This window comes from Mesoplodon densirostris, chromosome 3 (assembly GCF_025265405.1).
Source record: "Mesoplodon densirostris isolate mMesDen1 chromosome 3, mMesDen1 primary haplotype, whole genome shotgun sequence".
Taxonomy (NCBI): domain Eukaryota; kingdom Metazoa; phylum Chordata; class Mammalia; order Artiodactyla; family Ziphiidae; genus Mesoplodon; species Mesoplodon densirostris.
Genome location: NC_082663.1, coordinates 31,411,780 through 31,435,276, shown reverse-complemented (window position 1 = coordinate 31,435,276; position 23,497 = coordinate 31,411,780). Strand labels below are relative to the sequence as shown.

General features: G+C 36.8%; 1 protein-coding gene across 1 annotated transcript in view; it reads left to right on the top strand.

Moving 5' to 3' along the window:
• Window positions 1–23,497, top strand: part of NUP155 (nucleoporin 155) — a 64,362-nt gene that overhangs the window by 18,677 nt on the left and 22,188 nt on the right. Inside the window, exons 7-20 of the mRNA XM_060092818.1 lie at window positions 184–289; window positions 1,136–1,209; window positions 1,764–1,855; window positions 4,234–4,331; window positions 4,824–4,976; window positions 6,659–6,759; window positions 9,080–9,250; window positions 11,509–11,619; window positions 12,569–12,663; window positions 13,740–13,828; window positions 14,293–14,355; window positions 14,878–15,025; window positions 16,133–16,199; window positions 17,279–17,394. Coding sequence (XP_059948801.1) covers window positions 184–289; window positions 1,136–1,209; window positions 1,764–1,855; window positions 4,234–4,331; window positions 4,824–4,976; window positions 6,659–6,759; window positions 9,080–9,250; window positions 11,509–11,619; window positions 12,569–12,663; window positions 13,740–13,828; window positions 14,293–14,355; window positions 14,878–15,025; window positions 16,133–16,199; window positions 17,279–17,394 — 1,484 coding nt within the window. The remainder of the gene's footprint in view (window positions 1–183; window positions 290–1,135; window positions 1,210–1,763; window positions 1,856–4,233; window positions 4,332–4,823; window positions 4,977–6,658; window positions 6,760–9,079; window positions 9,251–11,508; window positions 11,620–12,568; window positions 12,664–13,739; window positions 13,829–14,292; window positions 14,356–14,877; window positions 15,026–16,132; window positions 16,200–17,278; window positions 17,395–23,497) is intronic.

Here is a 23,497-nt window from a genome sequence, read left to right as displayed (position 1 = left end):
TTTTTAATTACAGGACTGAACTCAGTACTTCTCAGTACTTATTTTTGAGTAGTATGTCTTACTTTACAATTATTAGTATTTTACTAAGATTTGAGAATCTTTATAAACATGAGTATATAATAGTTGCTATGATGGAGGTACCTACATTTACAAGTCTTATGTCTTTCAATTTTTTCTTTTAAGGCAGAAGCAGGCTGGTTTAGCCAGAGGTGTAGGAAAATAAACCACTCAAAGAGTACACTTTCTTTCCTTGTTCCTTCATTACTACAGTTCACATTCTCGGAAGATGGTGAGTAGAAAACAAATTTGGCAAACAAAAAATTTTAACAAATCACTGACCTAACATTTTCTTCAGAAATTCTCATTCTTAATTGAAACAGTTTCCTACTAAACAGTATTTGTTATATATTCATATCATCTTTTAAAGGGAGAAGGGATGATAAAACAGACAGCATGAGTTTCATTCCCAAGTTCCTATAAATGTAGCACCATAGAACATGTGTCTACAATAGCTATATATACTTAAACCACCCGTGTCTGTGTTTGTGAGAGAGTTAGACCTTCAGACATTTAATACATGTTTTGCCTGGTCTGAAAGAAATTCCCAGCATAAAATGAATATATCTGAGTTTTTAATTGAGAGATTTAGGCAGGTGAAGTAATTTTAAAATGTTTCAGTAAAGTAAGATAAATATATCTAAAAATGTTAATATGACTGAATTTTTTAATTATTTTCTTTTACACAATGAATTATTAAACTAAACTGGAAGTTTCTTGAAGGAATGGACCAGGTATAATTATTTTGTGTTTCTAGCATATAGTAAGCATTCATTAAATGTTGAATGAAGGAATAATTTGGAACTTGTTTTTGGTTTGGCTTAAAATTAATTTAAAGGACAGAATAACTTATTCGTGATGCTCTTAACCCAGTCACAGTATTTGATGTTTGCTTTCTTTCACGTGCTGTCTGACCTGAATGCTTCTTGGCCTTGTCCTTGTGCAACTACCCTAAGACTTACCTACAAAACAAAAGAAAAGCCCTGAATGTAAATCAGCAATTTTAATTTGTTGTAAGTGGCTACTGTGTTTGATTTGTTAACCTTTGTTTTTTTTTTCTTCCTCTGTCTTATTTTAGATCCTATTGTTCAAATTGCAATTGATAATTCAAGAAATATTTTATATACACGTTCAGAGAAAGGAGTAATACAGGTAAGTATTAATATTATACCACCATGTAACAGGGGAAGAACATCCCTGTTTTTTTTTGTTTGTTTGTTTGTTTGTTTGTTTTTCGGTACGCGGGCCTCTCACTGCTGTGGCCTCCCCCATCGCGGAGCACAGGCTCCGGACGCGCAGGCCCAGCAGCCATGGCCCGCAGGCCCAGCCGCTCCGCGGCATGTGGAATCTTCCCGGACTGGGGCACGAACCTGTGTCCCCTGCATCGGCAGGAGGACTCTCAACCACTGCGCCACCAGGGAAGTCCCCATCCCTGTTTTTAAGGAACAAGATTTAGTCACTCTTGGGCTTTTCCTATGAACTGTGTGCTTTTAAAAAAAAAAAAAAAAAAAACCCAAACCGCTTCTTAAGGCCCCCTTTTTATGAAATTGCTAATCTCTGAATGTTTTCATACTTATATGAAGTACCAAAATTAAATGATCCCTTAAAAGGAATAGTTTATTTAATAAAAGTTTATTTAAAAGGTTATTTTATAAAGTGTATACAGTTTATAATCATGTTAAGTGGGTATGATTTTTTATTCACAGGTGTATGATTTGGGCCATGATGGACAAGGAATGAACAGAGTTGCCTCAGTGTCACAGAATTCTATTGTTTCTGCTGCTGGAAACATTGCTAGGTAATATGTAATTTATTCTCAGGCATTTCATTTGCAGGCATAATTATATTATTTATATGAAGTATACTAAAATTATTACCTCCTCGAAATATCTCCAGAAAATAAGAAACGTTGAAGGAGGTGACATTGTAGGTTATGTTTGAAACAGTTGCTAGCAATGCTTCCTTTTATTCTTATGTTGGATGGTTTGAAACACAAAGCAGACTGGTTTTACAGTGTAAAGGACAGCTTGACCTGTGATTTTCCTTGGAGTTTGAAATTATGCTCTAAGTGGTCTGTGCAGGCATTATAGGTATTATGACTAGGAAACTGCAAGTCTCAAAATTTCCCCTTTTGTAACTACTCCACCCTTTTAACAGGTCTACATGGTAGTTTCATTGGTCTGATAATGGACACAAGTACGTTTCGGGAAATACAGAATTTCACAGTTGTATTAGCCTCACTGTATTCTTGAGGAAACTAAAACTAAGGCTGTTAGGATTTGCCTGAGGTCTAACTCCTAAGTAAGTGCTGAGATCCAACCTAAAAGCCAAGTTTTCAGACACTATACACTGCTATTTGCATATGTCACAAGTGACTTAGCTGCAGAAACTCTCATCACCTAACAAAGACCTCAGATTTTCCATTTCTGTTTTCTGTGTGCCTGGGTCACTGCTACAATCAGATATCCTAGTGATAGCATGTTTTCCTTGGTCTTCAATGACCAAAAAATTCTCAAGGCAGGCAATTTGAAACAAAGTTTCCTTTTTCTTCTCCTAATTTTTTGGGGAAAGATTTCTTCAAATCCACAGAAAAATGAAAAGAATAGCATGATAAAATCTGATATACCCTTTATCTAAATTCACCAGTTGTTAACATTTTGCCTTATTTGCTCACTCTTAAAACCTATTTGAAAGTAAGTTGCAGACATGACTTTCACCCTTAAATCCTTCAGCTTCCATCTCCTAAGCTCTTATAGACTACATTATCATTACCACACCTAAAAAATTAATAATTTTGTAATGTTATCCTAATTATATAGTTCATATTAAAATTATTCAGTACTCCCCCAAATCTTTCATAGCTGTTTTTCTTTACATTTTTCTCCACATGCAGCCAGAGCACATGAGCTACGTTGGTCATTAGTCTCTTTAATATAAAACGGACCTCTTATTGCCTTTTTCAAATGTTGACATTTAGGGGGGAGGGGCAGGAGAGTTATTTGTAGAATATCCCATTTTCTGAAATTTTTTTTCCTTATCTATAGATTCAGGGTAATATTGTCTTTTGTTTATTTATTTATTTATTTATTTGGTTTTGCCAGGTCTTAGTTGTGGCTCCAGGGCTCCTTAGTTGCGGCACGAGGCCTCCTTAGTTGTGGCATGAGAACTCATAGTTGCAGCATGAATGTGGGATCTAGTTCCCTGAGCAGGGATCAAATCCAGGCCCCCAGGTTTGGGAGCACAGAGTCTTATCCACTGCGCCACCAGGGAAGTCCCAGGATAATATTGTTTTTAGCCAATATCACATACATGATGCGAATTTCTTACGGTATTACATTAAGAGGCACATAGTACCAGTTCTCCTATTATGAACACTTGGTTAAAGTGGTATTCACCAGATCTCACCATTATGAAGGTTCATTTCCCCCGCCTTTTTTTTTTGCGGTACGTGGGCCTCTCACTGTTGTGGCCTCTCCCGTTGCGGAGCACAGGCTCCGGACGCGCAGGCTCAGCGGCCATGGCTCACGGGCCTAGCCGCTTCGTGGCATGTGAGATCTTCCCGGACCGGGGCACGAACCCGTGTCCCCTGCATCGGCAGGCGGACTCTCAACCACTGCGCCACCAGGGAAACCCTCCTCCTTTTTAATTAGTGATAATCTTTTCAATGATATTTTGATGCTCTAAGAACACCTTATTCCCCATTAACCATTCACCCAATGGATTTAGCCTTCTTTTATAGTCTTTGAAAAAAGGTTACTCTTAACAATATTAATGTGAAGAACACACATTCAAGGGTTTTTGCCAATTCTTGCTCCTTTTCCACTACTTTCCTAAAAAAGTAGCCTTAAAATTATTTTAGCATGTTTAAACGTGTAAAAATCCTGGTGGAGGGGCTTCCCTGGTGGCGCAGTGGTTGAGAGTCTGCCTGCCGATGGAGAGGACACAGGTTTGTGCCCCGGTCCGGGAAGATCCCACATGCCGCGGAGCTGCTAGCCCCGTGAGCCATGGCCACTGAGCCTGCGCGTCCGGAGCCTGTGCTCCACAACGGGAGACGCCACAACAGTGAGAGGCCCGCGTACCGCAAAAAAAAAAAAAAAAAAAAATCCTGGTGGAATATATTCCTTGTAATTGAATAGATATATTTTAAGAATAAACTTTAGTTTTTCTTTCTTCTAGGACCATAGATCGTTCTGTTTTTAAACCAATTGTTCAAATAGCAGTGATTGAAAACTCCGAATCACTGGACTGTCAGTTATTGGCTGTCACACATGCAGGTATGTTGTTTTATTTATATGTGTGCTCTTAGTGTGATAACTTTTTATAATTTTCAGGTTTGGAAATTTATGACTGAAAATATGTTTTTACTTCTGTATCAATTATAAGCCATGTTAATAATTCATAAAATTAAGTCTTTTGAAAAATCAGAAGATTCCACTCCCTCTGTCTCCTCATTTTATAGATGTAAAACCAGGCCTGAAAGGTAAAGTGGCTAACATTTAGTGACAGAGCCTGAACTGGAACGCAGACTCCCTTGTCTTATACTTGTAGGTTCTTTCTACTGAAATGTGTTGATTTACCTCTCAATTCCAAGTGATGTCTTAGAAACCACTTCAGCTGGTAGTACGCTTGGTGATTTAAGATCAGTCAGGAAAGTGATGTATGGCTTTAACAGAGTTCTGTGTTTTTCTGTGGAATTGTTTCAACCACACATGTACCTCATGTCTTTTATTTCCTGTTAATGATGGATAATTTTACCCCATCATCAGGTGTAAGACTATATTTCAGCACTTGTCCGTTCAGACAGCCATGGGCACGCCCTAATACATTGACACTGGTCCACATCCGCTTACCTCCTGGATTCTCAGCATCTTCAACGGTGGAAAAGCCTTCAAAAGTACATAAAGCTCTTTATAGTAAAGGTAAGTTCTGAAATACTATCAGATGTAATATTAGATTCTTAAAATTATTAAAATTAGAATGCATTTTGAGGCATTTGAAAATAACAGATTTCCAGTGAAGTTCAGGATGTTTTGGGTTTCTTTAATCCAGGAACTCTTTTTTTTTTTTTTTTTTTTTTTTTTTGCTGTACGCGGGCCTCTCACTGCTGTAGCCTCTCCCGTTGCGGAGCACAGGCTCCGGACACACAGGCTCCGCGGCCATGGCTCGCGGGCCCAGCCGCTCCGCGGCATGTGGGATCTTCCGGGATCGGGGCACGAACCCGTGTCCCCTGCATCGGCAGGCAGACTCCCAACCACTGCGCCACCAGGGAAGCCCAGGAACTCTTTTTTTATATTAGCTTATATTTCAGATTTTTCATTGGCATATATATTAAAAATATAGTTTTTTAAAGTATCTAAGAACTTTTAAAATTGTTTTATTAGTCTTGTACATGAACTCACTGGTCAAAATCAGTGTTATAAACTGTTATAAACAGTTATAAATTTAAAATGACTTTTCTGATACCATGCCTGCTTTGTCAGTGTCTTTATGGATATGGAGAGTTTTGCCTGTCAAAATATGAAATTTTAATAACAAACTCTTTTGGATTCATAATCAAGTTTAAAAAATGAGATTCTAGTTAAACATCAAAACTTGAAAAATCTGTATGTGGTTTTCCCCAATATGAGAAAGCATTTGTAAAACAATTTCTTTTTATTTTCCAATCATTTTAAAGCCTCTTCTCTGCTTATTCTACTGTGTCTTCTAATATTTTATTTTTCAACACCCAAATTAAACTTTCCTTTACAAATAGAATTTTTTCAAGTACATTGTGTCGTGTACCTTCATAGCATTTTTAATAACAGCTTTAATTGAGATATAATTTACATACCTTTTAAAATGTACAATCTATTAGTGTTTAGTTTATTCACGGAGTTGTACAACCATCACTACTATCTAATTTCGGAACATTTTCATCACTGCAGAAAGAAACCCTGTACCCATTAGCTGTCACTCCCTATTTCCCCCTTCTCCCAGCCCTGGGAAATCACTAGTCTACTTTCTGTTTCTATGGATTTGCCTCTTTTGGACATTTCATTTAAATGGAGTTGGAAAATACAGGACTGGCTTCTTTCACTTAGCATAATGCTTTCTTTCAAGGTTTATCTATTGTAGCAGGTTCTTTTTTTTTTTTTGCTGAATAATTCATTGTGTGAGTGTACCACATTATAATTACCCATTCATCATTTGGTAGGCATTTGGGTTGTTTCTATTTTTTGGCTATTATGAATGATGTTGTTATAAACATTTATGCACAAGTTTTTGAGTGGACATATTTTCATTTCTTTTGGCTATGTACCTCAGAATGGAATGCTGGATCATATGGTAACTTTAGAAATGTTAAAATGTGAAAAAAAAAAAAAGTTGTGTTTACCTGAAAGAAATGCAGTATAAGGTCTAGAACACTTAATAATGCTACCCTGGCACTAATTATATATCCTTTTAGGGGATTTATTTTTGTTTATTTTGTGACTTGTTTATTTATAAAGATTAATGCTGTATATTTATGTATTTGTATTAATGTCACTAATCATAATAATTATGATTATTGAGGATATATATTATTTGACATCATATAAGATTTTACATATTAAACTTTTAGGTATTCTACTGATGGCAGCCTCAGAAAATGAAGATAATGACATTTTGTGGTGTGTCAACCATGATACATTTCCTTTCCAAAAGCCAATGATGGAAACCCAGGTAAGTTATCCTGAGAGATTATAAAGAATTTTTTACATAATTTTAAGTGAAGAATAAAATTATGAGAAACTTTATCTTCTGATTTATTACTGTTTGCTTCTAATAATCTTATATGATTAGCAGTCATACTGAAAAGAAGTATATACTGTTAATTTTTTGTTTTTCCTCTGTGAGATTAGAAGTCATTATGGTACTCGTTAAAAAAACCTTTAACAAAAACATTGGAACCCTTTTAGAATGTTCTTCATAATGTACCTGAAAATGCCTATATCTTTTCTGAAATGATCTTTGTCCCACTTAAATATATTTTTAGTTATTATGAGGCCATCCATTATAGTTATGACTTAGAATTTTATTCTTATGATCTCTTTAATTTGTAGTTCCACCTAAACATTTAACGTTTTTTCTTTTAATTATAGAATATTTCAAATATATGCAAAAAAATAGAATGGTAAACTGAACTCCACATTAAGAAGTTACCCATTTCTCCATCTTGTTTCGTATCTCTTCCCCACATATATAAATGTATACACACAAACACATGATTGTATTTTAAAAGTAAATATCACGTATACCACAAAGTCAGCGGAGAGGTCCTAGGTGAGAGGTGCGGCCCCGGCCTATCCTGGCCCAATCCCACACCTAGGCCACCCACCCCAGCCCCCAGCCCAGGAGATACTGAGAGGAGGCCATCTCTACTCACTTCCCTTGCTGTCCCCTACTCCACTCCCATCTGTCCTAGATGCCCTAGCATAGCTCATGTTACCTGCCCCCAGAGGCTGCTGATCAAACGAGATAGACCAACCCCCACTAGTGTGTGAATGTCTGAGACTCTCTTTGGAGCCACCTCTTTAAAGGCATTTTGGTTCTAGTGTCACTAGCTGCTTCTGGTTATTTTCAAACATGAACCCTTCTGGTGAGGGGGAGTGGGAAAAGGTGTGTGTAGATGGGAGGAGGAAGAACCAATTCCTGGGAATGGGGGCATAGTTTGGGCTCTTCCAAGTTTCTGACATGGCCTAAGCAGCTGGGGTAGAGTCAGGAGGTAGGTATGGAGGCAAGGAGCACCTTTCTCAAATTCTTTTGTTTATCCTTTGAACTTTACTGAGCACATACTGTGTCGCCTCATTATGCGACAGACTGTAAGGATTCAGAACTCAGGAAGATATAAACCCTGTCTTGATGGGAGCACAGTGTTAGGGGGTGCAGGTTTGAAATCTGGCTCTGTTTCCTCAAAGCACTGACTCAAAGGACTAACATGTCTCTGGTCCTCAGTTTCCTAATCTATAACAGTTTTAATGGTACCTACCTCTGTGGGGTGGTTGTGGGATTAAATGAGTTCATGTGTGTAAGGTGCTCAGAACACTACCTGGCACACAGGAAGCACTTGATAAACGTTAGCTATCGTTTTTACTTTTAAAGTAGATACTATACATCATATCACTTCATCTCTATAATACTTGAGTTCTCAAACAAATGTGGACTTTAAATATATATATATAAATATATAAATATAGCTCATGAACTTTAATCAAATTCTGGTCTCCCAAAAACAGCTGTAAAAGACATTAGGTCAATGGAAAAATTCTGTATTGACTGGGCATTAGATTGTATTAGAGAAATGTTAATATTCTTACATGTTAGGATAGTATAGCAGTTATGTTAGAAAACATCCTTATTTTTAAGAGGTGCATGCAAAAGTATTTAGTGGTGACATGATATTCATAACTTTCAAATGGTTCAATTAATGAAAAAATATAGAAAGAAGAAAGCAAATAGGGCAAAATGCTGTCAACTGTTGAATCTAGGTATCAGGCATATGGACATTTATTGTACTTTCAACATTTTATTAATGCTTAAAATTTTTTATAATAAAATATTTTAGAAGACTAGACACTTTTTTTTAGAGATATCTTAGTTTAGAAAGCAGATATAACTTCAGAAGAAAACAAAAACTGTATGTCAGCAGATTTAAGCACTGAACCTACCAATGTAGATCAATTTACCCTGGAAAGAGCATAGAAGGTATAGTCTTCAGTTATTGAAAAAATTATAATTTTAGTAAATACTATTTATAGTTTATTGTAAGAAAATTTTGCCTTTGTCTTCTGGTATGAAAAGGTTTACTATCATAGAAGCTGCCTGATTAAAAGAATAGACATTAGAAAATTAAATACAGACTTTTGAGCATATTCATGCTAATGTATTATTATTAATCTGTTAAACCCTACATTATTTAAAGATTGTATTTTTTTTCTTTTTAGAAGGTTTTGCCTCATGTAACTTTAATAATATGTATAAAACGTTTATTTCTTCTACATAGATGACTACTCGTGTTGATGGTCATTCCTGGGCTCTTTCTGCAATAGATGAGTTCAAAGTAGATAAGATAATCACACCTTTAAATAAGGATCATATTCCCATAACTGACTCACCAGTTGTTGTACAGCAGCACATGTTGCCTCCAAAGAAGTTTGTTCTCCTCTCAGCACAGGTATGTACATCATCTGTTAAGGTGGAGAGAAAAAGAAGAGAAGCCATATGTAACGTTTTGGTCAAAGTATTCTGCAGTAGTTGCTTAATAGAGTTGTTTACCTAAGTACTTAGGAATATTTATTCTTAAAATATTCTTAAGGAATAGTTTATAAATACCAAAAATGCGGGCCTTCTCTAGTTGTGGCAAGGGGGGACTACTGTTCGTTGCAGTGCACAGGCTTCTCATTGCGTTGGCTTCTCTTTGTTGTGGAGCATGGGCTCTAGGCACACGGGCTTCAGTAGTTGTGGCATGTGGGCTCAGTAGTTGTGGCTCGCAGGCTCTAGAGCTCTAGAGTGCAGGCTCAGTAGTTTCTCCGCGGCATGTGGGATCTTCCTGGACCAGGGCTCAAACTGTGTCCCCTGCATTGGCAGGCGGATTCTTAACCACTGCGCCACCAGGGAAGTCCCAAGAACTTGCTGTTTATAAAGTATTGATATTATACTTTTTCTAACGTAGCATTTCTATCAATAGTATTCAGCATAAAATTAGTAAAACAAGCTATGTTTATTTCTTATCATGTAGTCCTCACTTGTTAAAAAAACAATTTTTTAATATTTATTTTTTGAGTAGCAATGCATTGACAAAATCCCACTGGTAAGCAGAGGGGTATACGCAATAAAATCTCCCTTCTGGTTTGGGTCCCCTCCCTACAGACACCCATGTCATCAGAATCTATATCTTTCCAGAGATATGTTATGATATCAATATACAAACAATACAAGTATGTTTATAAACAAACAATAGCATATTGTGTGCACTGTTTTATACTTTGCTTTTTATGTTTCAAAGATACATTTTAGATTTCTTTACATAGTAATATATAAAGAACTTTCTCATTCTATTTTATATTTGAAAGACATTCCTTTATATGGATGTACCATATTTAACTAGGCCCCTATTAATAGATCATCTTTTGCCTTTAAAAATGATGCTGTGGGCTTCCCTGGTGGCGCAGTGGTTGAGAGTCTGCCTGCCGCTGCAGGGGACACGGGTTCGTGCCCCAGTCCGGGAAGATCCCACATGCCACAGAGCGGCTAGGCCCGTGAGCCATGGCCGCTGAGCCTGCGCATCCGGAGCCTGTGCTCCACAACGGGAGAGGCCACAACAGTGAGAGGCCCGCGTACCACAAAAAAATAAAAAAATAAAAAATAATAATGCTGCAACCTTATGCATATATCGTTTTGCCTGTGTGTGGGTAAAGCTGTAGAATTACATCTGCTGGATCAAAAAGTATGTGTATTTATCAATTTGATAGATGTTGCCAGGTTCCCTGTATATATACATACATTCACTATCAGTGAATGTTGAGTGCTTGTTTCCTTACATCCTGTGCAAGTACAATATGCCATCTTATTAAGAGTGAGATTGACTGTCTGTTCTAGTGTTTATTTTTCTGTGAATTATCTGTTCCTATTCTATATCCACTTTTCTATTAAGTTGTCTTTTTCTTTTTTATTTATAGAGGCTCTTTATATGTCAAGGAAACTAACTTTTTGTGATTTAGTCTCAAACATTTTTCCTGGTTTGCCATCTTATTTTGTTTACTGAGATTTTTTTTCCTCGTGTGGATAAGTTTATAAGTAGTTGAAATATTCAGTTTTGGGGGGGGATTTCTATTAAAGTTTAAAAAACAAAAGTCCACACTCTGAAGTTCATAAAATAATTCACCCAGAGTTGCTTCCAGTACTGTTACAATTTTATTTTGTCCTGTCTGTTTGGAATTTATCCTGTTTTAAGTATGAGTATGGATCCAGCTTCATTTTTTCCCTAAGGGGACATACTTGTGCTAACATGATTAATGAATAATCTAACTTTGATCCTTTAGTTTGGAGGGCAGCTTTTATCATATATTAAATTCTAGTGCTTACTTGAGCCTATATCAGAACTTTGTTTTGTTCCACTTATCTGACTCTTTATTCATGTGCTAATACCATGCATAAGATAAAGGTTTATAATGTGTTTCTGTCTGACAGAGCCTGCACCCTTTTGCTTTACTTTTTAGGGGGAAAGGGCAGTGTTCTCTTATTAAGTTTTCTGCATGGATATATAGATCTAGTATAGGTTAGGAATTGAAATGTTTTTGACCAGTTTACTTCGTATTCTTGAAGTTATTTTTTTGTTTCATTGCTTTTATTAAATAAGGTAACAAGGTCAGTTGCTTACTAGCTATGCTTGATAAATCTATTATTCGTCCTTTTTCTTTTTTAACTTCTTAGGGGAGTCTTATGTTTCATAAACTTAGACCTGTAGATCAACTGAGACATCTACTTGTGAGTAATGTGGGTGGAGATGGAGAAGAGATTGAAAGATTCTTTAAATTACATCAGGTAATTATTTGTACCTTTTTTTTTATTGTGATGATATTATGTAAGTTAGGATCAAAATACTGTGATTAATACCAGTCTTCCTTTCTTTGCCTTAATCACTGTATGTGTACTGGTACTTGGGAGCAGTATTAATATGCTATAAGGGTTTATGGTAAATGGTCAGATTTTTGTTCTGTTTTTGATAAATTCTTATCATTAAAGTGTACTAATAAGAGTGTGATGTTCAAATTATATGATGAATGTATTTTTATTAAAAGGACAAGATATTTATAGATAAATAACTTTTTTAATTAAAAACTTTTTTTGCTTTTTTTTTTTTTGCTTAATGACATGAGGAAAAAACTTGAGGCAGTAATGATGGGGACTTTAGTATTTTAAAGCCACAACTAGAAATGATGAGGTAAAACTGGGAATGCTTAGTTTAACATCAGGAGTATCAGATCAAAGTTAAATATACACACTCCGAATTCAAACTAACAGCTCCTCCATCAGAGTAGATTATTTGAATTCTCTGAGCTTCCATTTCCTCATGTGTAAAATGTGTATTAAATTATAATATGTGGAGTGAGGATTAATATGCTCTAAACTCTTAAAGTAGTGCCTGGCACATGACAAGTACTTAATAAATGTTAGCTATTATTGTTATTTTCTAAAAGGTTAAAACACCATGAGAAAAAAACCCGGGGTAGTGGGGGACTAAACCAGATACTAAAGTAGAATCTAGATAAAAAGAAAAAGAGAACATCCTTTAATAACAGCGCCTATGATAAACTTTAAAACCAATAGTGTTTACTTCTCCTTTTTCATACCAGCTGATTTCATTCATTCAGCAATTATTTATCAAGTACCTGCTCTGTGCTAGGCATGGGTTTAAACATTGGATACAGAAGTAAACAAAACTTTTGAAATGTTTATGTTTTACATAAGGAAAGATACTCTTTTTTTACAGGAAGACCAGGCCTGTGCAACTTGCCTTATTCTTGCTTGTTCCACTGCTGCCTGTGACAGAGAAGTATCTGCTTGGGCCACTCGGGCTTTCTTCAGGTATATATCATTTTCCTTTTGTTCTTGGCCACTTTTTTTAATGGTTGTATTGGCTAATGTGGTTGTTTAAGGGTTTGCAAAACAGTTGAGCAACTATATAGGCAACTTAGTAAAATTTAAATTGGAAAGGTGATAATACTACTGGAAGCAACTAGATTAGCATAATTTACGCATTGTTACTCTTTCTCTGGATTCTCTTCTCCAACTTCTTTTGTCTAGTCTTCTACCTCAGTTATTATCTCATCTATCTTTTCTACTTCTTCAAACACTACCAGTTGTGCTTTATGTGTATCATTTGCATTGAGAGATTGAGTCACTTTAAGAAAACTTGGTATCAAAGAGATATTATTTGGAAAATATTTAGCTAAGAATAAATTTAAAATGCAATTTTGTTTAAAAGAATTTTTTGAGTGGTCTAACCATAATCTAGTATGAAAATTACAGTACCATATACTTATTAAATACATTCTATGCATTACAGACTCTTTTAGAAATTGCCAGAGTCCCTTATGATTCTTCTTGTTAGCAATTTGAAGTCAACATTTACTAAATAAGTATTTTATTATGTATCTGTGTATATTTCACTGTCTACACAATGCATTTAAAGTCTCTAATTTTTTTTAATATTTATTTATTTATTTATTTATGGCTGCGTCGGGTCTTTGTTGCTGCATGCAGGCTTTCTCTAGTTACAGCGAAAGGGGACTACTCTTCATTGAGGTGCACAGGCTTCTCATTGCAGTGGCTTCTCTTGTTGCAGAGCATGGGCTGTAGGCGCGTGGGCTTCAGTAGTTGTGGCGCTCGGGCTCAGTAGTCGTGGCTTGCTGGCTTTAGAGCGCAGGCTCAGTACTTGTGGTGCACGGGCTTAGTTGCTCTGTGACGTGTGGGATCTTCCTGGACCAGGGATTGAACCCATGTCCCCTGCATTGACAGGCCGATTCTTAACACTGCGCCACCAGGAAAGTCTCTAGTGTTTAAAGCATTTATTTTGCAGCTAAGCAGGACTTGAAACAGTTCTAGCTTTTAAGGTGTATAGTTTCACTGAATAAACTCAGCCCCTGTTGTCATAAAAATAGGTATGGTGGTGAAGCACAGATGAGATTTCCAGCCACTCTCCCCACTCCGAGTAATGTTGGTCCCATCCTGGGGTCTCCTGTCTACTCTGGTGAGTATGAAACATTGAAATGAAACTATTTCTAATAGAGTTGAATTTTAGAAGCTTTGTAGCATATTTTAATGGATAAAAAACTTCATTGTATTTTCTTTACTGCTCCTGCATTATTAGGGAATAATTCTATAGATGTCTGACTCTTAGTGTTATGATATATTAATATTGAATCTTTAGTGTGTACTGGGAAACAAAATAAGATATAACCAGTAGGAAAGAGTTGAGTGGTTTAACCAAAAGGAAAGAGTTGAGTGGTTTAATAACAAGCTCCCACCTCAGTGTTTTCCAAAGTGGGATTGTTAGAAAGTTGCTGGGGAATGAGTCCCTAACTCTTGAATATATTATGGGTGGTGCCACTCCTCACTCTTACGCTTAGAACCAGTTTCTGTGTCTAATTTTGATCAGATGCCAAAAAATTGGGTGATAATTTTATAAATCTTTATATTCTTCTTTCTTTTTAGGTTCTCTGGTTCCTAGTGGTAGTACATACCTGAATCCATCCTTTTTGGGAACACCATCTCAAGGTACCTCTTTTCTTTGTTTTAGGTTGCTACTACTATTCTTTTTGAGAAGCTAACATTGTGAATTATTATTCTTAATGCTTAGAGTGGGAAAGATCAACCTGTCCTATTCCCCTGAAAATAATGTAGTTTAATAGAAGTGGCATCCAAGCAAGTATTGGCGTTTGACCATGAATGCCTTTACTTAGTGGACCTGGAAAGCCCCCTTTTTGAGTATCAGGACCTTAATTACCAGCCCTGAACTGTATAATTAGTCCTGTTTTACTCCCAGCATTAAGGTGCAGTGATTGCAAGTTTGCTTTCCTTTTCATCCTGCATTGCCCACGCTTGAAAGCCAACTTGGGAGTTCCTCTCCAAGTCTAAATCTCTCTTCTTATCGAGGAAAACCAAATTAAATAACTATTTATTTCAGTACTTCTGTAATTGTTTTTACCTATGGGTCTAGGGACAACTGACTTGGGTTATTGAGAATTCTGAATATTTAAGGTTAAATTTTAAGATTTGTTTTTCTTACGTGTGTACAAGGTGTTCATCCTCCTGCTATGTCAACTCCAGTGTGTACTGTGGGAAATCCAGCAACTCAGGCCACAAGTATGAGTTGTATGGCTGGACCAGAGATTGTGTACTCTGGAAAACACAATGGTATTTGCATTTACTTTTCTCGAATCATGGGGTAAGTTTTTCATGGGATAATGAACTATTGCTTACCTTGTTCTATTATGTATAGTTGAACATTTTTAACTTTAAATTTGGGACATCATTTGTCCCTACTAAATTTTACTTATAGTTTAAGCTCACTTGTCCATTAATAAGATTGTTTTCTGTCATTCAGCTTTTTTATTATCTAACCATCTATATTTGTTACTGTGTTTTATATATGTATATATATCTTCAAAATATATCTACATATACTAATATGTGTAGTGTAACAAACCACCGCATAACTCAGTGACATGTGTCTGCAAGTCAGTTAGGCAGTTCTGGTCTTGGCTAGGTGCACAGTGCATTTGAAATCAGCATTGAGGTTGAAGAGAGTTCTGTCACTCTTGCTGGACTCTCACATGTTTAGGGTTATGTTTGTGTGTTGGTCTAGAATGGCCTCAGCTGGGACAGCTGGATTGTTCTCCACATGGTCTCTCATCCTCTAGCACGCTAGTCAGGGATCATAGACTTGGTGGTGGCAAGGTTACATGAAAGAGAGTAGAAACTTGCAGAGCCTCAGGATGCCTGGGCTCAGAATTGGTCTACTATCACTTCTGCCTGACTTACTTGGCAGGGGGACATCTCCAAGCCAGCCCAGATTCAAAAGGTGGGAAATGGACTCCTCGTTATAAGGGAGGCATCAGAGTCATATTGTAAAGAGGATAGGTGTAGGGAGGGATAAAGAATTACAGCCATTTTTCAATCATTCTACCAGATCCACTTAATTATCATGTCTGGTGTGTATTTTTCTTAGAATTGAGATGTATGCTTTCATATGAATCATTTGCATAGAAATGGGAAACAGTGCAGAACTCAATTTATAAGCTTCCTTGTTTACAATTTATTACCCAGGGTCTTTGATTTTTCTCCAACAGTATTTCATTATGTGAAATGACTTAGATCTGTCAGGTTTGGAAATTTTCCTGTTTTTTTTTTTGGTTCTTTCAGATAACTTAGTAAAATGTTAAGTCATTGCTACACTTTAAAAACTAAATAAACACATAGAAAGGAATTTACTACTTATTGTAATTGTTTTTATTCATCTACAGCACAATCATTAAAACATTTTTTGTTCCAGAAACATCTGGGATGCTAGTTTAGTTGTGGAGAGAGTATTCAAGAGTGGCAACAGAGAGATCACTGCAGTAAGTGCGTTATATAAATAACAGTATTCCATTATCTCTGTGGAGCCAGTTTATGTTATTAATGGAGAAGTAGATTGTTTCATATTTCTTGATGTTATAAACAACATGCAATGATTATTCCTTTGTATACATGGTTGTGTCCTCATCTAGTAAACTGTTCACCCCCTGAGTTACATCTCAGCTCTGTCACTTACTAATGATGAGTAAATTTCTTAACATTTCAGAGCCTGATATCTCACAGTAAAATGAGAATGTATCTCCCTCATAACATTGTTATGAGGGCTAAATAGAATCAGTCCTAATACTTAATATTGCTCAAAGTTACAATTTAATGTTTTGCTTATATGCCCCCAAACTCCAAGAACCTAGCACTAATTTCCATGTATTGGCGTACTTTCCAGAGTGCTTTAAGAAACACAGAAATTTGTACTATCATAAATTCAGGTATTAAGGGGTTTTTTTTAATGTGAAGTATGCATGCAGTTTATTTTAAGCTTTTTTTTCTTTTTAAAATGGAAAGATACTAAATATCTTCTTAACTCTGATACTCTATTTTAAAGTTCTAAATTTTAAAGTTTCTCAGAATCAGAATGTATTTACTTAACATAGTATGTGATTCCATTTGTGTGCATTTCGAACAGGCAAAACCAGTCTATATTCTATGATAGAGGTAAGAAAAGTGGTCGGTTACCTAGGAGGTAGAATGACTAATGACTAGAAAAGGGGCAATAGGGAACTTTTTTGGGTGTTGGAAATACCCTATGTTGTGATCTGGGTGGTGACTATATAAAGATGTAAAAAGTTATCAAGGTATTCACTTAAGATTTGTGTATTTTACTGTCTGTAAATTATACCTCATTAAAACCAGAGCAGCAGGGGGTGGAGGGATGTGGGTGTCTATCCCTTTATTCTGGTCACCAAGTATAAATTGATAAAAGAAATAACTTTACTGTTTATGAAGATAGGGTACCTCAGAATTAAAACTTCATGTTCAATTATGGGTATACAGCATATGTGTTTTTTATAGAAACTTTTTTTTCATTGTTTTTAAATGTTTGAAAATATTTCCCTTCTTTCAGATTGAAAGTAGTGTTCCTTCCCAGCTGCTGGAGTCAGTGCTACAAGAACTGAAAGGTTTGCAAGAATTTCTAGACAGAAACTCCCAGTTTACAGGAGGACCATTAGGAAATCCAAAGTAGGAATAAATAAGATTTATTTCCCTTTTTTTTTCTGAGATTTAATTTACATGTTATAAAATTCATCCTTTTAAAAAGTTTCATGGTTTTTAATATATTCATAAGGTTAAACTATCATCACCACTATCTAGTTCCAGAACATTTGCATCACACCAAAAAGAAACCCTATGCCCATTAGCAGTCACTCCATGTCTTAATTCAAGCTGAAATAACAAAGATACCATAAACTGACTGGCTTAGACAACAAACATTTATTTTTCGTAGTTCTGGAGGCTGGAAGTCTGAGATAGGGTGCCAGCACGGTCAAGTTCTGGTGAGGACCTTCTTCCTGGTTTGCAGACAGCTGCTTTCTTTTTGTGTCCTTACATGGCAGAGAGAAAAGCAGACAGCAAGTCCTCTGGTTTTTTCTTAGAAGGGTAATAATCTTATCATGGGTTTCCACCTTCATGAGCTCACCTAAACTTAATTACCTCCCAAAGGCCATACCTCCAAAAATACCATCGCTTTGGGGATTACTATGAATTTGGTGGGACACAAACATTCAGTCGGTAACACTGCAAAGTTGTCTTTCCCCTAGTCCCTGGCAAATACTAATCCACTCTCTGTTTCTATGGATCTGCCATATTTTGGATCTTTTATGTAAATGCAGATACACAGTATGTGGCCTTTTGTTTCTGGCTTTTCTCTTAGCATAATATTTTCATGTTCATATATTGTAGTGTATATCAGTACTTGGTTTCATTTTTCAGTTCATCGTTTGATGCACATTTGTCTTGTTTCACCTTTTTTTCTTTTTCTTTTTTTAAATTGATTTTTTGTTTTTTATTGAAGTATAGTTGATTTACAATGTTGTGTTTCAGCTTTTTGGCTATTATGAATAATGCTGATATGCACATTCCTGTAAAAATTTTTGTGTGGACACATGTTTAGGATGAACATTTTTTGTTGCTGTTGTTATAAAAGTAATATGGACTTGTAAAAAATTCACATCAGGGCTTCCCTGGTGGCGCAGTGGTTGAGAGTCCGCCTGCCGATGCAGGGGACATGGGTTCGTGCCCCGGTCCAGGAAGATCCCACATGCCCTGGAGCGGCTGGGCCCGTGAGCCATGGCTGCTGAGCCTGCGCGTCCGGAGCCTGTGCTCCGCAATGGGAGAGACCACAGCAGTGAGAGGCCCACATACTGCAAAAAAAAAAAAAAAAAAAAAAAAAAAAAAAAAAAAATTCACATCACTCCCCTGATGAATTAATTTGAAGTATGACAATATAAACTTTCAAATCATATGTGAACATACATGAATATGTGAATTTACACATATGTATATGAATGTATATTCATATATGAATATACATTTCTTTTTTTTTTTTTAGATGTTGGGGGTAGGAGTTTATTAAATTATTTATTTATTTTTGCTATGTTGGGTCTTCGTTTCTGTGCGAGGGCTTTCTCTAGTTGTGGCAAATGGGGGCCAGTTTTCATCGCAGTGCGCGGGCCTCACACTATCGTGGCCTGTCTTGTTGTGGAGCACAGGCTCCAGACACGCAGGTTTAGTCGTTGTGGCTCACGGGCCTAGTTGCTCCGCGGCATGTGGGATCCTCCCAGACCAGGGCTCGAACCTGTGTCCCCTGCATTAGCAGGCTGACTCTCAACCACTGTGCCACCAGGGAAGCCCCTACATTTCTTTTTTAATACAATTTTTAAAACTTATACTCCATTTACAGTTATTAAAAAATAATTGGCTATATTTCTTGTGTTTTACAATACATCCTCATAGCCTGTCTTATACCGAGAAGTTTGTACCTCTCACTCCCCTACCCTTATATTGCCCACCCCCCCACCCCCTCCCCACTGGTGACCACTTGTTTGTTCTCTATATCTGTGAGTCTGCTTCTTTTTTGTTATATCCACCAGCTTGTGTATTTTTTAGATTCCACATATAAGTGATATCATGCAGTATTTGTCTTTCTCTGATTTATTTCACTTAGCATAATGCTCTGCAAGTCCATACATGTTGCTGCAGATGACAGAATTTCATTCTTTTTTATGGCTGAGTAGTAGTCCACTGTAAAAATAGGATCTAAGTAGGCATACTTTTTGTGAAACATTGTTTACATTCATTATATTCTTTAGAGCATTCCAAATCAATAGAATAAATTTTGTTTGTATTGGCTGCATGTTATTCCATTATATTCAAGCAATTAGTGGCATAACTCTATGCGTAATTAGGTTGTTTCTACTTCTTGATGGTATAAACAGGGTTCAGTGAGTATTCTTTATACATGTTTGTGTACTTGTTCAGTAATATTCAGATGAATTTCTTTAGAAGTAAAATATTGGGATATAAGAGCTTTTAAAAATGTTGGTATGTAGTATTTGGTTGTCCCCTGAGAAGGTTATACCAATTATTTTTAGCCTTCAGAACTCCTTTAAGTGTATCTTAACATGTATATATTGATTTCTAGCCCCTGCCACTTTTTAATTCAGTTTAAGAATCTTTGTCTTTTTAAACCCATCTCATTTTGTTGGGGTTAATTAAATGTTTGATCTATTTCTTACCATCCTGAACTTGTGGGCTTTGTTGTGGTTTTGGGTTTGTTTGGGTTTTTTTCTCCCCTTCCATTTTACTGGATTGATTTAAAAGTTTTATGTATGACTTTTCTTCTTCTGATAGTTTTAAATTCTGAAAAATATACATCCCAGTCATCATTAATAATTGAACAGAATCTGTTATCTTACCTCCTTCCCCTGCCCTCTACCACTGTCCTTCTTCCTACATAGCTGGAATTTTAGTTGGAAAGTGGGTTTTTTTCTTTTTCTTTTCCACCATTATATTCTTCTGTTAATAGTTTCTAAGCAGTTTATTGAATTTACAATTATAGCCTCAATTATAACCTTCGATTTTGTAACCTACTGCTTTGCTAATTTCTCTTTACTGTTTTTAGTAGTTTTTTTTCATTGAGTTTTTTGGATTTTTCAAATATGTCATCCTGTCATCTACAAATAGAGATAGTTCTACCATTTTCTTTATAACTCTAGTTGCTTTCTCCTGTCTGCATAGGCTAATATCTCCAACATAGTGTTAAAGAGTGGAGATAATGGTGCGCATCCTGCCCTTATTCCTGACTTTAATGGGAAAGTGTGTAGTGTTTCCCCACTAAAGAAGATGCCTAGATATAGTTTAACATGATAAGAAAGTATCCATCCATTTCAATTTTACTGAGTATTTTTATAAAGTGAGTATTGAAGTATGTCAAATGTATTGTCTACATCTTATAGAGATGATTGTATAATTTTTTTCCTTACCTTTATTAAGAGATTTCCTAATTTCAACCAACCCTCACAACATTAGTCTCACTGAGTATGGGAATTTTTAAATAGCTTTTTGAGATAAAACTTACATACCATAAAATTCACTTGTTTTAAATCAGTTCAGTGATTTAGTAAATATATAGAATTTCTTCAGTCATGATAACAATCCATTTTTAGACCACATCCATCTTGTTCATTTGCACTCACTCCCCATTTCTACCCTTCAGCCCCAAACAATTACTAATGTGTTCTATCTCTGTAGATATACATGTTCTTGACATTTCATATAAATGGAATCATACAGTGTGTGGTCTTCAGAGACTTACTATCTTTGCTTTGCTTCTTTGGGTATGTTCCATGCACATACAGCCTGGGAGGTGAGCCCAGAAGCTGTGTTCATCTTCCTCAGAATTAGGGGATCTCCTCCTCCAGCCTCTTCTTGCTCTGATTTCCCATATATTCCCTAGGTCCCAGAGGCCTCTTTTACTGGTCCTCTGGATAGAATGTCGGTGTTTTCTCTCAGTTTTCACTGTCTTGTCATACAGCTTTGCAGAAGTGGTGGTGCCTTTGGGGCAAAGCATCAAGAGAGATAACTGATTCCCTCCAGACTTTTTGGACCACACGGCCCCCTTTTCTCAGTTCTTCTGCTCCAGTGTTTCTCAACCTTGGCACTGTAGACATTGTAGACTAGATAATTCTTTGTGCTGGGGGCTGTCTTGTGCATTGTAGGATGTTTAGGATTATCCTCGGCCTCTGCCTACTAGATACCAGTAGCTCTCCCCAGTTATGACTCAAAATGTCTCCAGACGTTGCTGAATGTTCCTTGGGAGTTTTACTCACCATACTGGTTTGTTTTTTTGTGTGTGTGTGTGGTACGCGGGGCTCTCACTGTTGTGGCCTGTCCCGTTGTGGAGCGTAGGCTCCGGGCGCGCAGGCTCAGCGGCCATGGCTCACAGGCCTAGCCGCTCCGCGGCATGTGGGATCCTCCCGGACCGGGGCACGAACCCGTGTCCCCTGAATCGGCAGGCGGACTCTCAACCACTGTGCCACCAGGGAAGCCCTCACCATACTGTTTGGAGACTCAGTTCACCTTTGGACAAAGCCTGAAGATAAAGGAGTGGGGGGGAACCCAGTATACTCACCTCCATATGGATTATCATTCGAGTTTTGACTTCCCCTCATCAATCTGTGTGCTATTAGAGTCCTCAGGTGAATAGTTGCTTTTCGTATAGTGTCCAAAGTTCCCACTTGTAGTCAGTGAGAGAGACTGTAACAGGCTTACTCCATCTTGGCCAGCACCATCAGTTGAGTTTTTTATTTAGTATCATTATGTGGATCTGGTTTCAAACGTATTTAATGTGTTTCAATCCATTGCAGGTTGTTTTTTCAATGGAAAATTATCCCAACCTCTTGCTTCTTCTAACTGCTCCGGAGTCCTTTTTGATAGTATTTGGTAGCGTCTTTGCTTTCTAGCATGACAGGACATTTCAGGCTCATTTGGTACAATTCTTGCCCTAGAACTGGATTTGGCCATTTCTCTAGGGAGCCCTGGTTTCTTTTGGTAGGAAAGGGTATTAGAGACTACAGCTAGAGGTATTAATTCCTACTGGTCATGCTGTATGTTGTTTTGTTTTTTATTTTTTTTTAGTAAAACAAAATTATGAGTTTGTATTGTTTTTCAGTTCAGATTTAAGGTTAAAGGGAATTTGCTCAGTTTCTTTTATAGTATAGTTGTATTGCTTTTACCCTAAAAATTTTGTTTTCTAACAACATTGACATATTCACTTATGAACTTCATCCGACAGTGTACCTATTATAGCTTCAGTAGTCATACTTTTTTTTTTTTTGCCATGCTCCATGGCTTGCAGGATCTTAGTTCCCCGATCAGGGATCGAACCCGTGCTCCCTGCATGGAGTCTTAACCACTGGACTGCCAGGGAAGTCCCTCTTTTTTTTTATTTATTTATTGATTGATTGATTGATTGATTGATTGATTGATTGCTGTACGCGGGCTCTCACTGTTGTGGCCTCTCCCGTCGCGGAGCACAGGCTCCAGATGCGCAGGCTCCGCGGCCATGGCTCATGGGCCCAGCCACTCCGCAGCATGTGGAATCCTCCCGGACTGGGGCACGAACCCATGTCCCCTGCATCAGCAGGCGGACTCTCAACCACTGCGCCACCAGGGAAGCCCCCTCTTTTTTATTTTAAATGGAAATATAGTCCATTTACAGTATTATATTGGTTTCAGGTGTACAGCATTGTGATTCAGTATTTTTACAGATTATACTCCATTGGAAGTTATTACAAAATAATGGCTGTAATTCCCTGTGCTATACAGTACATCCTTTTTGCTTATCTAATTTTTACATAGTATTTTGTATCTCTTAATCTCATACCTGTAATTTGCCCCTCCCCTCTTCTCTCTCCCACTTAGTAACCACTAGTTTGTTTTCTATGCCTGTGAGTCTGTTTCTGTTTTGCATATAGATTTTTTGTTTAAGTTCATCATTCTTTTCTTTGCATCCCTGAAGTTGCATTAAGAGCTGAAATAATCAGATTCTTCACCAAATGAGTACCAAATGCTTTTATTAGCTCATATCTCTCAGTGACCAGTATTTCCTGACAGCAGGTTCTTTGCTTTTCACTTTTGTCCTGAAGTTTTCGTATCTGTAAAATGGTATTCTTAATAATACGTACCTTATAGAGTTGTTGTATTACGTTAAATCATTGGTGGGGACAGAGAGCAAGTGTTTGATAAATGGAAGCTATTGTTATTAACCATTTACTCTCAGTGA